Source organism: Sitodiplosis mosellana, unplaced genomic scaffold (genome assembly GCF_009176505.1).
Source record: "Sitodiplosis mosellana isolate CC-2019 unplaced genomic scaffold, AAFC_SMos_1.0 Smas_scaffold_6170, whole genome shotgun sequence".
Lineage (NCBI taxonomy): Eukaryota > Metazoa > Arthropoda > Insecta > Diptera > Cecidomyiidae > Sitodiplosis > Sitodiplosis mosellana.
The window spans coordinates 1565643-1581408 of record NW_022601411.1 but is presented as its reverse complement, the minus strand read 5'-3'; the positions used below and the strand labels follow the sequence as shown (position 1 = coordinate 1581408).

General features: G+C 36.6%; 3 protein-coding genes across 5 annotated transcripts; all 3 read right to left on the bottom strand.

The window, feature by feature from the left end:
• Window positions 1-3082: 3082 nt before the first annotated feature.
• On the bottom strand, window positions 3083-5363 carry LOC129576072 (beta-1,3-glucan-binding protein-like). The gene is made up of 6 exons (XM_055460540.1): window positions 5153-5363; window positions 4982-5082; window positions 4484-4638; window positions 4167-4330; window positions 3691-3948; window positions 3083-3579 (listed from the first exon to the last, which is right to left on the bottom strand). Exons 1-6 carry the CDS (start codon window positions 5304-5306, stop codon window positions 3212-3214), a joined length of 1200 nt encoding a protein of 399 aa, XP_055316515.1. The 5' UTR covers window positions 5307-5363; the 3' UTR covers window positions 3083-3211.
• Window positions 5364-5986: 623 nt separating this feature from the next.
• Window positions 5987-9690, bottom strand: LOC129576071 (facilitated trehalose transporter Tret1-like). Of its 3 annotated transcripts, XM_055460537.1 has the most exons (8): window positions 9158-9690; window positions 8785-9086; window positions 8096-8231; window positions 7838-8023; window positions 7380-7669; window positions 6692-6996; window positions 6356-6572; window positions 5987-6277 (listed from the first exon to the last, which is right to left on the bottom strand). In XM_055460537.1, the coding sequence occupies exons 2-8, from the start codon at window positions 8989-8991 to the stop codon at window positions 6041-6043; spliced, it is 1578 nt and encodes a 525-aa protein (XP_055316512.1). In that variant the 5' UTR covers window positions 8992-9086; window positions 9158-9690; the 3' UTR covers window positions 5987-6040. The 3 variants fall into 3 exon arrangements, with proteins under 3 accessions (XP_055316512.1, XP_055316511.1, XP_055316513.1); XM_055460536.1 differs by having other exon boundaries at window positions 8785-9690; XM_055460538.1 differs by lacking the exons at window positions 8785-9086; window positions 9158-9690 and adding an exon at window positions 8550-8748.
• Window positions 9691-10829: 1139 nt separating this feature from the next.
• On the bottom strand, window positions 10830-15722 carry LOC129576068 (glycoprotein-N-acetylgalactosamine 3-beta-galactosyltransferase 1-like). The gene has a single exon (XM_055460533.1). The coding sequence runs from the start codon at window positions 12177-12179 to the stop codon at window positions 10953-10955; it is 1227 nt and encodes a 408-aa protein (XP_055316508.1). The 5' UTR covers window positions 12180-15722; the 3' UTR covers window positions 10830-10952.
• Between the last annotated feature and the right edge of the window lie 44 nt (window positions 15723-15766).

Here is a 15766-nt window from a genome sequence, read left to right as displayed (position 1 = left end):
GGCTTGGAGTTGTTTTTCCAAAAGAATCCAAATCTTCGAACCTTTTCCGCCAGAGGAGATAGCATCTGGCGCCACCGAAATGAAATCGTGAATTTCCGAGTGCAGCTGGATTTACTGAAGATTCGAGGCCTAGTGATAACCAGTTCATTTGCTGCATTATGTACAGTGTTGAACCAACTGTATGATCAAAAATTCTACAGACGATTGCATATAGAATTGATACTTCGTAAATCTCTACTTCCAATCGAGGAAAGTTTCAGTGCTGCTTTTTCTTCACTTCGTGGTCTTGAGAGATTGAATGTTTTTAATGGGGAACAAGAACAATTTTTGCACAAATTGCCCAATTTGAAAGAGTTGAAAATTCTCCCAATATACGTTCCATTGTATTCAAAACTAGTTCCAGAGAAATTTGTGAACCTTCAGGGATTATGGGCTGCAAATTCAAATGATGAAAGTATTTTATCAATCGTTCAAAGGCTACCGGAACTTAAGATGCTCGCATTACGTTATTACGATGATGATTGCATAAACATTCTGAAGTTATCAACTTTGGACAAAGTACGTCAAAAAGTGTTTGGGGCACAAAAATTAACAATCTATGTTCCGGAAGGGATGTTTTTGAGAACTAAATGGAGCATCGCACACGGAGATACCAATTTACAAATGATCGAAATGAAACTATATTCATCGCGTCCAGCCAAGTAGTTGCTACCATTTTCTTTGAATTTTATCACTAAACATCATAGAATTCAATGATGAAAGACAAAACTTTCTTACTTTTATAAGCAATAAATGTGTTTTCAATCTGCTAATAAAATGTCCAAAATTCAAAAATTATTAGTGTCATATTTTTTTATCAATTTCGTAAATTTCAAGTAAACGTTAGACTATTGTTCGTGCTACGTTCAGAGGTTCGAAATTAGAGCAGCGCCAATTTCATCTCAAAACATCATCAATCTGTTTACTAATAACAGAAGTCTGCACTTTGTTCATCATTTATGCCAAATCCGGGTTTAAAATTGAATCCACAGCTTTAGCTCAGGACGATTTTGACAAAACACTAGGTCTGCTAACACAAACACAATAACTAAGTCAAGGTAACTATCTCCTCTAAAGAAAACATCCGTACAAATCGACAAAATTGAACCGAAAAATCCGTATACTGGCAAAAATTGTTGAAAAACTGTACAAATCCGCCATAAATATTAAAATATCCGTACGCATCCGTATAAACTAGTACCTGAATATAATCCGTGCAGTACAGATAATTTGACGAAACCAGCTTAGAAATTCCGTACTGTGTTCCGTACGAAATCAGTTGGAAATTGAATCGACCATCTTCGAATTGGCTGAAAATCTCTCTTCTTACTCAGTTAGGCATTTCTGCTGAAGCAAAGCATTCGCGATGAGCAAACGAAGAGTTTGAGAGCTATATGACCTGAATATGTTGATTGGTTTTTGGGAACTGGCATTTGAATGTAAAGATTAAAGTGAAGGTTCAAGGAAATTCCGTCAAAACATGGTGACCAAAAATCACACTTGTGAATGTGCGATTGTCATGAAACTTTCAGGATCCTAATTTTTCACTAAAATATGAAATTCCAGAAAATTTAAAGCCAATCGGAAATGATTCAAGGATAGCTCCCATACAAAAATTGCAATTTTTGGCCAATTTTGTGATGAAAATGCGAATATTTGTATGGGAGTTACCCTTATTTCTACTACGATCCGCCTGAAACTTTCAAGGATTTCATTTTTTAGTAGAAAAATATTATCCTGAAAGTTTCATGGTGATCGCAGTATCACAAGTAGGTTTTTTGGGTGCATGAATTGGTGGTACCGTCTTCGAGGTCCTTCTCTACCTCTCGGACCATTCGCTTCAGCATTCAAAATTAACTTGGGTAAACGGAACTCATTCATACGCTGTACATGACCAAATCATCTCAATCTCGACTTTCTTGCAGCCTCATCAATCGAATCAACATTCAAATCCTCGCGAATTCTCTCATTCCTTATTCTATTCTCTCATTCCTTATTCTATAATACGCCGAAAATACACTAGAATATATATTCAATTCGGCGTCCAATAAGCGTGAATATATATTGTAGTGTATTTTCGGCGAATAGACAGCGTATAAACATATTGGCCGTTTCTCTTGGGAAGTATTATTCGAAGTTGTTACAGAAAATGATAACGTGTTTAGCTAAATTTTCGAAAAGGAATGAACGTCGATTGTCACGCAAAACATTCTTGTACATGGAAAATGAACGTTCGACATCGGTTGACGTAATTGGAGCAAATTTGAACGCGTCTATTTCAGTCTCCAAATAAGAACGAAATTCAAAGTGCCAAATCGAGTCGTTTGAAGCAATTAGTTATTCGTTAGCGCGAGAACGTTATTTACATATTATTTGATGACTACACATTTGCAAATGCAAGCGATCGTTCGATCAGCTGATAAATAAAATTTGTAAACGTCTACACAGTAATGTATACACTGAATACTGTCGAAATAGCACATATTGCAGAATTGCCAATTTTGGTTTTGATCAACTATAAGTGAGACAATTCGATATAATTCCATTATCTTCGATTTGCAAAGTCATGTAGAGACGTGCAAAGTGCATTTGCAATGTTTTGTCTTGAAATATGACTCATGTTCTATTGCAAAATTTATGTTACCTACATCTAAAATATTTATCATTGCTTGAAAAATACTCAAAAATATTTTTGAAAAGACGTCAAAAACCTTAAAATATTTACGAAAAACTCGAAAATTGGGAATTATTTATTTATTTTCAAAAATGGCCAAAATATTTATTTAAATATTTTTAATTTAAATAAATAATTTCGGTTGCCCTGAATATAGTATTTCATTCTCAGTCTTTAACGAATATAGGTACAATTCGTATACTTCATATTTGGAAATCTTTGAATTTGAGTTAGGTTACGAAACAAATTAACGCATTTCCAAAAACAAATGATTTCGAGCAACATTTTTGGGCTGCATTTTTAGTTTCTTGGTAAAAACTAGTTCTCTTCAAAGCAAATGTCAAACATATATATTTAAACAAAACGGAATCAGTTTCAGTTTCAGCTTTATTGAAGTAAGCAAAAAATACACACATTTCGAATAAATTTCTCTTCTTTAAATCTTGTAATTGTATCAAAACGGTGTTTCTTCTTTCCGTGTTCTGGGCGAATAGGAGATTAGAGTGCCCAAACCCGAACGTAATCGACGATGAGTGAGGCATCACGCGATAAATTTTGCTCCAAATTCCAAGTTGCAAGCCATGCGTTGCGTGCATTCCAGAAATCGGCGGCAGCCGTTGGTGAGTCGTTTGCCCATGGTTTGCTCGCTGAATTGGCTGCATCGTCTGGGAAATGCTGGCTACCACCCACCGCCAAATTCATTATCAAATAGAACTCTTGATCGAATGGCGCCATATTTGTCGTTGCCAACCGCCATGGATTCATCACACCCGGTGCAATTGCATCGTATGCACCACGCGACCAAAAACCAGCACCTGCTTTTATCGATCCCGTTTCCACATCATCAACGCTGAACACGATTTTGTCTACAGGTTAAAAAGGGTGAGTGGCAAAGAAAAAGTCAATACACATAAAGAAATTGGGGAAGAGGCAAAGAGGGAGTTAAAGTTAATTTTTTTCGAAATCCCACATTTTACCTGGTGTCCATTCCATTTGGTATCGATGAAAATCGTTGTTAAAACCATTTCCTGGCTTTGAATTTCGCACAAACAATGCCGACTGATACTGATCGAGGGATTCAAATGGGCCAAAGTGAAGGCTTGAGGCAAATTGCTCGACGCCAATGTGTTTCTCGGCATTCGTATAATTTCGATTTCCACGCGACAAAACCAAATCAATCTCACCCGAAGATGGCCAAGCACCGTACGCATTGTCCTTTGGCAAGAACGAAATGGCTTTCGGGAGAGAGAGAAAAATTGAAAAGAATGATTGATGAAAACATAAAACATAGAGAAACTTTTGAAGGTGATTGAAACATAGATGGGCATTGATTCAGCTTTAGTTCAAACTTTGCGTCCAATTTTTTTGTTTTGTAAATTACAAGCTCAATTATTGGTCCGAAAACGTGAAATAAAAATTCTACGCCATTTAATGGCTAATTTAGCCTGGCTACCTGGTAGTAACCAATCGCCTCCTGGCATCTTAGCGCTGATTTCCACTTTTCCATATTTGAATGAAAACGAGTCGTGCGTTCGGATTTTAGCACTTCGAATTGGATTTATGATCAATGGCATAGAACCAGTGCGTTCACATCCGTAGAATGCTTCATTTGTGCATCTGAAATCGGAGGGTAAAATCGAAAATTGTCAATAAAAATTCGTATTCTTCTAGAAAAACTCAACGCGAAAATCCCCGAAATGCCAACCTTTTGGCTTCACAAAATGACGCGCAAATAAATAGAGTAGAAAAAAACTGTTGCAACACACTTACCGATCAGCATCAGAGCCACCATGAAGATTCACCGTGCCCGAGCTCAAGAATGTCTCGCCATAAACATCAGCTGTTAACGTAGGTCGCAAGTGCAAGAAACCTTCTTCACAAAATGAGTTCGATCGGTTATTTGTGTACCATTGGAATTCCCATTTCTGAATCAATTAGAAATGAGAAAATCGTCTCATTTATGAATAAAAAAAAATGTTGTGTGTGTGTTTTTAACTCAATTTTGGAACTTTTCTATTCATTTTTCTTCTGAATGTTGAATGGTTCTGTATAGAATGACCAAAAAAATTAACGTTCCGGAATTTTCAGAAGAAAAAAATCAATTTTCATCGTAAAATGGTGTTTATTGAACATTGAACACTGTTCAAATTATTTTCTAGTGGAAAATTGGTTGCAAGTGTTCAAAAAATTGAAAATTGTGTATCGCTGATCGAACTCTCGCTGGAAACTAGATTAATCTTTAACTAAAAAAAATCGTTAGGTACTTACACCACCGCCAGCCAATGTGTTTTCATGTTGCCATTTGCGTGTATCGAAAATATCAAAAGCATCTTCAAAAATCAAATCACCGGAACAATACTGACCGCTCGCTGCGAAAGATCATTTGATTGAGTTATCCAAGTAACTAAATACGTTGGATTCATTTGCACAAAAACTTACCTTTATGCATTGCGTATGTGCCACTGGCTGTCGTAATGGATGGTTCGCATTTTGCCGCACCAACACCGACTCCGAATGAGCCAAGTGGTCCGATTGCCTGGACCGAAATCACAAAAAAGCCACAAATTGCACTTAGCACAAGAATAACGTTCATTTTAACTGTTTACCAAATATTCTTCACAGCACATTCAATTTGGAACTGCATTCTCTGCATCGAAACATTCGAATTTATATACTAAAACTGATGGCAGAAAAAAAAAAATCGTCGCAAAAATAATAATCATTTTTCTCATTCGATAGAAATCGATGGAAAAAAAAAGTAGCAGCTGCAACAACAGCTCAATAAAGCGAAAAATGACAAATTGAAATTGATTGGAATCGCTGAAGCAGAATTTATGAGCCGATGCTGACAGTGGGTGGTGCGTTCATTATTTGAACAAAGCAGCAACGTAAGAAAAACAGTAGCTGCGAAAAGAGTTATGGACCGATGTGTAAATAAACAAGTCAAAAGTTGCAGCATGATTGCTTTACGGTGTGAAAATGCTGTGTATGTTTTGTTTCGTTCAAGTTTACCGCTGTTTCTCACCACCATTGACCATGAATTGAATCGTTGCAAGTGAAAACAAAAACGACGCGCGTCTCTGTCTACGGCATCAAGGAAACTCATCAGCGATACATTTCGCCGGCAGTCGTAAATTTTCATGGTTGACATTGTTAGCCTAACAATGAATACGTATCCATGTGGAGACACATTCCACACACACGAAAAACCTTTGGATCGATAGTAAATTTCATTTTGAACGTACAAAAAGTACAAAAAAAAAAAACAAACAGTTTATCATTTCGTCTATTTACAAACAATTTTCTTTATTGATTTTTTTCTTTCTTTCATTGAATTTCTTCTCGATCGCGTACAAAATACATTTCGATCTCTTTGAAACTTTTGCCCAGCGTCTCAGGTAGGTAAGCGTAAGTAAATAACACGCCGATGAAACTATTCAATGCAAATAAGTAGAAAATTTGCTGCATACCCAGCCAGTCCATGATGTAAGGGAAGAGTTTTACCACACTGAACATCAGCATGTAGGCTATGGATATGATTAAACCGCCAAGTTTTCCTTTTACCTAAAAAAAAGGGAACATAAAGAATGCGAAATGAAAAGAAATACAACGATGACGACAAATAAACAAGAAATCACTTACCTCAATGGGAAATAGCTCACCGATCAATGTCCACGGGATAACTAAAACACCCAGCGAACTGCAACAAACGTATCCGAGCACACAAACCAATAGGATGAAATCATTTTTAATTGCTGTATTTTCGTAGTACATATAAATAGCTGCGCAAAGTGTGCATAGGACCATACCCAAGCCGGATGACAATAGAAATTTCCGCCGGCCAATGTGTTTGGAGAAGCTATTTTAAAATTAAACGCATATGTGATTGAGTCGATTAAGGAATTAATTCCTGTCTAGAAGAATGATTCAGTTCCTGGGAAAAAAATACTTCTAATTAAGGTGTTTATGTTTACTTACAAAGCGCACAAAATTGCCATAATGAAGCGTAGAATGCCCAGCATCAACATGGCGCCGTACTCGTTGATGTGACCAAATTTTCCGCCAATTTTCACAAACAAATCGATTGCATAGAAAATGATCACATACGGTCCGGAAATTTGTTGGAAGAAAAATAGAACGATGAGCAACGCAAACGGTTTGTACACTCTTGGCTGCTTGAACAATACCAACCAAGATGTTTCGCTCGTATTCGATCCCAACATTTTGACCGATTGATTTTGCATCACACTGTTTCGTATCACTTCCATTTCGTATTGACAGCGCTGCAGATGGAAACGGATTTGGACGAGATGGTTAAATAGAAATTGTTATGAATTTTTACAATTTTGAGACTATGGAAGGCATTTAATGGGTTCTTTCATTTAGGAAATATAGATACAAAATGAAAAGATATCGAGAATAATTGAAAAAAACAAACGAAAACCACTTTATAAGAATTAGATAGAATTGAAAAAAATTGAACGATTTTTGTCTAGATCTGAAAATATTTGGAGTTTTCCCTGACATTTTTACCAAATTTCTATGTTCTTTGGTAGTTTTTGGACATTCTCAAGTCATTTCTAAGAGCCATTGGAGTAAATCACACGTTCTTCTCAATTTTTCCAACAATTTCAATCCAAAATTCACAGTCGTACTTCGCAAATACCTTATTCGATTTGTAAATCCATCGTAGGGTCGTTTCAACGTCATCATTGCGATTCTTATGGAATGCAGCCAACCAGTACGGTGATTCCGGGATACAAAACATTAAAATGAATGTAAGAATGGTTGCACCACTGAATATCGCCGCTATTGTATGCCAATTGAAGAATTGGCCCAGTAACGTGGTTAACAGAATGCCCAACGATACAAATACACTGTTGAAGCCAAGTAACATCGGCCGAAGTTTCGGATGTGAGATTTCACTTACGTATATTAACGATACTGTCGTTAGGCCTGAAATGAAAAATTTAAGCATACTTTTAACCGCACATGATCATAAAGAGTTTTCACCGCGAATTTTTTCTCTCTCCAAAAAAGTCCACGGAAAGAACTTATTTCTCCACTTTTTGTCACTCAACCAAAACGAAATTTGAAGAAAAAAAAAAGCATTCAAATACCCACCAGCGCCGATGCCGGCAATAATTCTCGCTGCATAGATGAACCACACGTTGGTGGCAATGTACATCAGCATCCAACCGATAAAAAACGGTATGCACGTGAGTAGAGCCATTTTTCTGCGACCAAATTTATCCATCAGTGGCCCAACGATAAATGAACCGATTGGCAAAAATATCGTCACTAAACTCGCTGTATAACAAGACAAAAACCATCCGAATTAAAATACAAATTGAAGTGATATGAAATGAAGGTATGCATTACCGATCCATGTGGATTCCGATTTATTTATGTGGATTGTGCTGTCGCTTTGATTGAGTTGTGGTAGTAGAATTGCGGAATATGACATATTAATGCCCGCTTGAATCACAATTAGATACGCTGCACACGATGCAATTATCTAATAAAGAGAGAGAGAGACAAAATACATTCGAACTTAAGTCTTACAAAACACGCAAATACGATCAGTATTATGTTTGTTTGCCCGATAGAATCCCATTGTTCAATGCATGAACTTGAAACAAAAACACCTGAATCACCGGCGAATCGAGATACCGACAAAGAAAAAAAAACGTTTCATGAGCTAAAATTCTTGGAGGCAAACTCTCTTTCACTAATCAATTTGCTTTTTTTTTTTGAGAAAATTCTTGATTAAAATTGGTGCAACAACACAATTTTTCTTGCATTTTTACTTGAATTTTGATTGTCTAAATTTTACCATTTTGAATCGGGAATCACACACATGACTGGCTTCAAAACCCAAATTCATCGTTACGTGATTGTTTTTGACGTTGAAAGAAAATAAGTCACACGAACGATCGCATAAAAGTGTAATTTCAATAAAATCGCTTGGTATGCAATTTACTGCCGTTTGTTTGCATAAAAATCGATTTGTTTGGGTCGCTTTGGATCAATACATGCATGCAATGCATGTATCACACGTGTGTTTTTACCTGTGGCAAAGCGGCACTAAATTTGATACTATTTTTATACGAATCACTCGGTTGGCATTCCACATGATGTTGGTCGATGTGTGCTTCCAGACATTTTGCAGTGTGTTTTCCATTCGGCTTCGCTTCCGATATGAGTGACTTACATTCAACAATCTTTGATACATTCACATTATCACAGCTTCGATGAAATCCTGCACTCTCTTCCATTTCGAGACAGTTTTTTTTTTCTCACAATTTCGACACTTTCTTTCCTTTAACTGCTATTTCAAATCTTTATTTTTGCTATAGCTCCTTCTCAAATTCTTGAAAAACCGAAAAAAATCGATCGTTTTTTTCTCTCCACTCGAGTTACAATATCAATCGATCGACTCACAATTTACTGCTGTAATAATCGGAATTTGTATTTATAAACACAACCGGTGGTTGACTTGATAGTTCATTTTATCGCCTATTTTCGAACAAAATCGAATTCAAATCAACGAAACAACGAGATCAACATTTGTTTATTAGTTTGAATTGATACCAATTGATGAATGATCTGCGGCACTGGAAGTGGAATTGAGTAATGTGTTTTTGTTCAACTACGCGTGTTCAACTAACGTGCGTTGAGCGCACTACGATCGTGACATATGATTTGAATGACGAAAAAAAAAACCATCGGCTTATCAATTTGTGTCGTTATCACTTGTCTACTTGAGCCACTTATTCGGCAAAATATTGTTATTATCTCTTCAATTTATCTTTGTTTTTGCTGTACGGCTAAGACGCTTCCAAATGTGACATAGGCTGCGTCCTTCCGTGTTTCAGCTGTGACTTTGTTGCTAAATTAGACGACAGCCATAAAACTTTTATTTCATCTCTTTCTGTAGATATACAAGAACGAGCGATTTTTTTTTTCAAGTAAAGAAACAAGAACCCTATGGATTAAGAACTCCGACTGCATAGGCATGCATATATCGTGATTATCTCAGTATGACTGACAATTATCGTGTTGTTTTTTATGAAGATAGAATTGTTGTTATCTGCATTCTTTTTTCTCCTTCTTACAAAAACGCTTTTTTGACCTACTGCAATTCAGGCATTAGCTTTGCATGCCGTCAAAATCCACATTTTACAAGAAAAACTGTCGTCAGAAGAGCATTTGAAATTAACGCCCTGTTTTAGACTTACTATATTTGATTCTGAAGATGATGGAGTTGGTTTGGAATTTTTGGACTATCTCTTATACAAGCTTTTGTCGCAAATTCGTTAGACGAATGCTCATATTCATGTTCGAATTGTAGCAATTGGTTATGTTGACTTTGAAACCAGGTTGAGAAACAGCAAGACACATGAGAACAGTGAATTTTATCACATAGATCAATTTATCTCAAAAGCAGTAAATTTATTAAGTATTTTTTGCTGAACGTGGAACGTAAGAGTTTGGTCCATATATAGGGTATGAATGAGTTTTGTTCACCCCGGTTAAATTGGAATGCTGACGCAAACAATCCATAAGATAGAATTCGAGAACAGTAACAGTTCGGTTTCTGGTAAATGTGATTTGAATTAACGGTAATATGATTGGAATGAGTAAACTCAAAATCTCGATAGAGTGTGTTGGAGAAGGAACATTGTTAGAGGAGGAGATCAGTGCCGACCAAACGTCGAAGGTAATAATGGTCTTAAAATGATTGCTGCTTTTGAGAAACGTAGTTTGAACAATGAACACTTCTTGTCATTAATGGCCATCATAAAAATAATGTTAAGAGAAGAAGTTCGATTGCCCAAATCAACCGATTCAACTTCATCGTTTAGCATTTTCCAGCAGCTAAATCGAGCATTCTGAGTTTCAATGGCTTTGCGCTCCGTTTGCAAAAGTTTTAAGTGGAGACATCCATGTAGTATACTTACCGTGTACTTCAATGTGGTCCTCTACCAGTGCATTACTTACATATCGATTGGCTTTGAAATTGCGCGCTGAAACGCCTCAACCTATAAATTGGATTCTGAAAATATTTTGTTGGGTTTCTTCGACAAAGTTATCAAATAAAACATATCCAAAGTTTGAGAATGGAAAAAAATTTCTTTTCATTTATGTTTCCTAATATCAATTTGCAATGTTGTGTATTTACAAAGTCTTTGGTAGTAAAAAAAAGGAAAACAAAAATGCCTATCAATTGATTTGATCAATTTGCTGAATCGGGTTTTTCGTCGTCTAATTGTGCGAAAATTTCGCTGAAATTCACTTTTTTCGGAAGCGGTTGTGGGAATGGTACAATGCCATACGGTCTCAGATGATAGATCAAATAGTCCAGTACGTACATTTGTTCGGGTCGTATGTGATGAAATGAGATGGCATTATCGGAGCAACAGTGTCCTTCCACCGATTGATACCAGTTGTGTTTCAATTGTGCCGTATCAATTTTGCCGGGTATCAAATGAGTTTCGGGTGTATTGGGAAAGAAGCGTCCACGTTTCATTTCGTCACGTGTATCACCGGCTAAAACGCCCAACGCCTCCATGCATTTGCCCATTTCCAGATCTTCAACACCCCTATCAATGTCAATGCGACAATTTGGTGTATGCGACGGTGATGACGACACAGTCGATCGATGTGACATCAAATTGAAAAATCGATGCAATGCATTTTGACTGAGTACATAGCCAGCACCACCGGAAAAATAGCCACGTTTCAATGCCGTTGCTTCATTCATTTTATAACCAAAGTAAATGGGATCTTGTGTTGAGTATGCATATAGAAAATAGCGTAAATTCTCTAAAATCACGTAAGTATCATCGTCGGCCTTTAAAAACCAATCGGCTTCGTTGCGATAATGTTGATAAACGTATTGAAAAGCACGTTTTGTTTTGCCCCATGTCACAGCCGGATTGTCGCCGCTCACATTTAGCGCAACAGAATCAAGTGATTTGTCATATCGCGTGCTCATAAATATCAGCTTATTGCATCGTTGGCCCCATGTTCGTTTCACATGAATTGCACGGGTGCGATGATTTTTTGGCGTTGTTAAAATCCAACACAATATCCGTACATCATTGTACAGCTGCATGGATACGGTGCGATTTTCAATGGCATGCACATCTTCACCACCGACGATTGTCGCCCCTGCTGCTGCCGCCGAATGTTTTGCATTGGTGTTGATGGAGGTGGCATTTTCATTCACTGTTGCATGCATCATTTCCTCATCGGCTAACATACTTAAACGCTCTAAATGCAACTGATGCGTTTGACTGCTCACCATTCGCTCGTATTGAGTATACATCAGGGCAAATGACACCCCAATCGTCACACCAATCACAAACAACACAAACATCGGACCATTCTTTATCGGAAACCATCCAGCTACATGGCGATACGACGATTTATTATCAACCAATAACGTGTATTTTGTCATCTTCTTTTGCGTTCAATGTTTTGTAAATTTGTTTTAGTTTGATTATCCTATAGCTTTTCTTTCTCTATTTAGTTTCGGTTTGAAATATCACAATTTTTCGTTTTGCTTTGTTTTGCTTTTTTCATTCAGGTTTAGGGGAATATTACATTATTCAATTCTCGCCGGTAAAATGCAATTTTCAATGTAGGCAATTGCATTTCACTCTCTTCCTCTTTCTTCCTCTCTCTCTTCCTTGCTCTATATCTCTCTCTCTCTCTCTCCCTCTCTCTCTCTTTCACTCACAACAATAGCGATCGAACCGGAAGACACAGCCAAATTCAAATACTTCCGAACACACGAGTTTTACTTATTCTTTTTCTTTGGTTTTGTTGAATATCAATATCTTTTTTCTACTTATTCACTGCAAAAAGTCAGTGTGATAACACATTTTGTCCATGTTTTTATCGCAGTAGGTTTTGTTTCATTTTCAAATTCCATTAAATTTGTCAATATTTTCACTAAAAAATTTATGTTGATCAATAAATTCCGGCAAAAAAAAAGAAATGCGATGAAAAAACTCGATTTTTCTCCAATGGAATCAAATCTCGTCTATTTTTTTCCTGACACAACATCAAAAAAGTGGACCTTTTTTTAAAAGTTATATCCAAAAACTGTGATTTTTCTCTGTTATCAAATCCAAAACGCGAACACTCCTTTGATGATAAACTCATGAGCACATGAGTTGTTGAATTGTTCTTTTTCGTGTGGATTATTTATCACGTCGGGTGTATTAAACTACGAATTTCATACTGAACTGAAAGTTCCGTTTCATTTCTCTGATTCATTTTAAACGAAAGCAAAAATTCGTTGGTCAGTTTGAATTTTTTTTTTTTATCGAAGGAAATGTCTCATGTTGCGTTGATTCTGGTTCTGTTTATGAGGAGTAATATCAATTATTGCGGCAATTCGGTTGAGTTTTATCGTACTTGATGTTGCTGACTAAATGTTCAGTTATTTATTTGATATCGTTTTGTCAACGAAACTAAATTTTGATTGAAGTTTGCATATCTGGAGTGTAGAGTACGCGCAAAATTTTTGTGCGATGTTTGCAATTTTTTTTGTGTCACAAAACAGAAACGACTACGACGACGACGGGGGAGAAAAAAAAAACACAATGACACACAACGGTGAAGATTTCTATGGAACTTTGGCTTGCTGAGTATTTCAATTGACGTTGCACACTGAAATTGGTTGTTTACATTATTGTTGCAATCAGTTAGTGTTTTAGTTGCTCATTTTTATTTTTATTTCGGTCAATTGTCAATACAACAACAATTCATCGTTTGAAATATGAAATACGATTAGCGGTATTTTAAAATGTTCTCTTTTTTTTGTCCCAACGTCATTTCGCGTCTATTTTTTCTTCACTCTCACATTCACTCACTTCCAACGACTAGAAATTAGTGCCACAGTGTGTCGATTGACTTAAATGAACATTGAAGTGGAAGTCATCGGTAAAAGCAACGGGGTCAACCATAATGCTCCTTTCATTCATGTGGCTTGGTTCATTTTATGTGTGTGTGTCTGTAGTAGGTTCTGTTCTTTTTTCGTTCATGCTTCGCCTTTTGTTCGATTTTTCGATTTCATTCGTTGGATTCTGATGAACCAAAAAAATGCGCTTGCTTCTGGTATCAAATCGCTCTCAGAGGATATATCTCTTTGGAATTATCACTTTTATGCCCTTTTTGGAATATTAGATTTGAATGAATTGTCCCCGTTTTTCTTTTGACACCCGGTCTTTTGTTTGTCGTCTTTTGTTTGTGTGCGTTCGGTACTGAAATGTTTTTGCTACTCCTTATCTCTGTCGCTGGTTTATGCTCTTACAGAACAAAATCGAATCTCATTTTTGCGTCCCGTTTTTTTTTTGTTTCACTGTCACCATTTCTCTTGTATGAATTCACACTGAATAACAACTCTATTTACTATATCTTAAAAACCGAGGAAAAAATGATGAAAAAAAAAACAACAACTATATTTATGAGTATAATGGTTCACGAGCGATGTGCTTGAGTATTGAGATTGTATTTGGTTTGATTGTTTTGTAAGGAGTGAATGCAAATGATGTGATGTGACAAAGGTCCATTTTGTACGGAGCTCAACATTCATATTAAACACAACACACATCGAAATAACAACGAAGTGGGACAGAAAATAAAATCATCTCTCATTCACTCTCGTTCTCTTCCCCATCGACCAATTTACCGAGTGTCAAACAGTGTATATTCACAGCGTAATCAAAGATTCGAATGCGCATGTTCGTGTTGCCAAAAGCGAATTCTATATTGGAATATACGCACGTACATCGATAGACACATAAAACATATGTTTACGCGTTGTGCAGCAGCAGCGGTAGCTGCTCGTCATGAGGAGTAACTGTCGCCTGTTTGCATGCATATGACGGAATATAAACACCAACTCCGTGCGCGCTCTATGTGCCTTCTCTTCTACACTTCCACTACTTGCATTTGTTGCCGCATTTTTTTCATTCATATGGTTCACAAGCATTTGACTCTGTTGGTTATTTTTTTTAACTCAATTTGCTTGCGTTGTACTGTTTTTTGTGACTCTCCGTTGTTTTCGGCGTATCAATTGAATTTATTCGTCCGACACTCTATTGCTCTGTCTACCAGCAGCAATCGCAACTTAGCCTATCTCTCATTTAGACAAAATTCAACGGACATGATTCGTATATACACACCATTCACTGGACATATACACGAGGCGCGTTTTCTTTATCGCACTCATTCCATTCTGTTTGCCTCTAATTTAAATTGTTAGCTGACACAACTAATTTGAATCTCAATGCAAGACGACAAAGGAACTTCATATCTTTGATTCACTATGTGCCGTCGCCGCCGTCGTCCTCCGTTTTATTTGTAGAACGAATTTTGCGATGGCTTTGTGCATGTGTAGATGAGTAGTAGTATATAACATCCGTCAATTGCGCGACTAATCACTAAAAAATAATAGCATTTCAAATTGTACGCGCTTGGCTTCACACCAAAATCCACATTTCATCACCCAGTTTTATTTACACAGCCAGAGATAATTCAATTCAATCGTGAGCGAGAGTTTAATCTTCAGTTTACACTGTTTTTAAATTATTGGCAATTGCTCAAGCGACCACTTTTTTTTAGGAACTTTGTTTATTGAAATTAGGCTTACGATTTGTTTGGGTTTTCTGAGATTTTTACAATGAGATTTACGAACAACCTTTTTTCTCGGCTTTTTTCGACGGAGATTTCATTTCAGTCGTTGAATGAATATGAGCTCAGCTCATTTGAGCTGAATGAAGATAGTCGTGTTTGGACATTTTCTGAATTCACTTTTCGATTGCATTGGTGTACAGAAGCGTGATAAAATTTTTTCAAACTATTTCGATCGTTGAGGTCATAATCAGTGTTTTTAAATCACTACAAACGATTTATTTCGGGATTCGTCTTGCTTCCGCATTGAAATTGTAATGTATTCGAAATGATAACCCTAACTCACTTTGATCACTGAAGTTCTGTTGTCAAAGTACAAAGTTTGAAATTCAAACTGTTTTT

Bases quoted from the DNA above. Each gene is read 5' to 3' on its own strand.
- LOC129576072 (XM_055460540.1), bottom strand. From the start codon at position 5,306: ATGAACGTTATTCTTGTGCTAAGTGCAATTTGTGGCTTTTTTGTGATT. The intron at 4,331-4,483 runs GTAAGTGTGTTG...CTCCGATTTCAG, and splicing joins GGTGGCTCTGATGCTGATCG to ATGCACAAATGAAGCATTCT. The intron at 3,580-3,690 runs GTAAAATGTGGG...TTTAACCTGTAG, and splicing joins CCAAATGGAATGGACACCAG to ACAAAATCGTGTTCAGCGTT.
- LOC129576071 (XM_055460536.1), bottom strand. From the start codon at position 8,991: ATGGAAGAGAGTGCAGGATTTCATCGAAGCTGTGATAATGTGAATGTA. The intron at 8,232-8,784 runs GTAAAAACACAC...TCTCTTTATTAG, and splicing joins TTAGTGCCGCTTTGCCACAG to ATAATTGCATCGTGTGCAGC. The intron at 6,573-6,691 runs GTAAGTAAACAT...ATTTTAAAATAG, and splicing joins ATGGCAATTTTGTGCGCTTT to CTTCTCCAAACACATTGGCC.
- LOC129576068 (XM_055460533.1), bottom strand. From the start codon at position 12,179: ATGACAAAATACACGTTATTGGTTGATAATAAATCGTCGTATCGCCAT.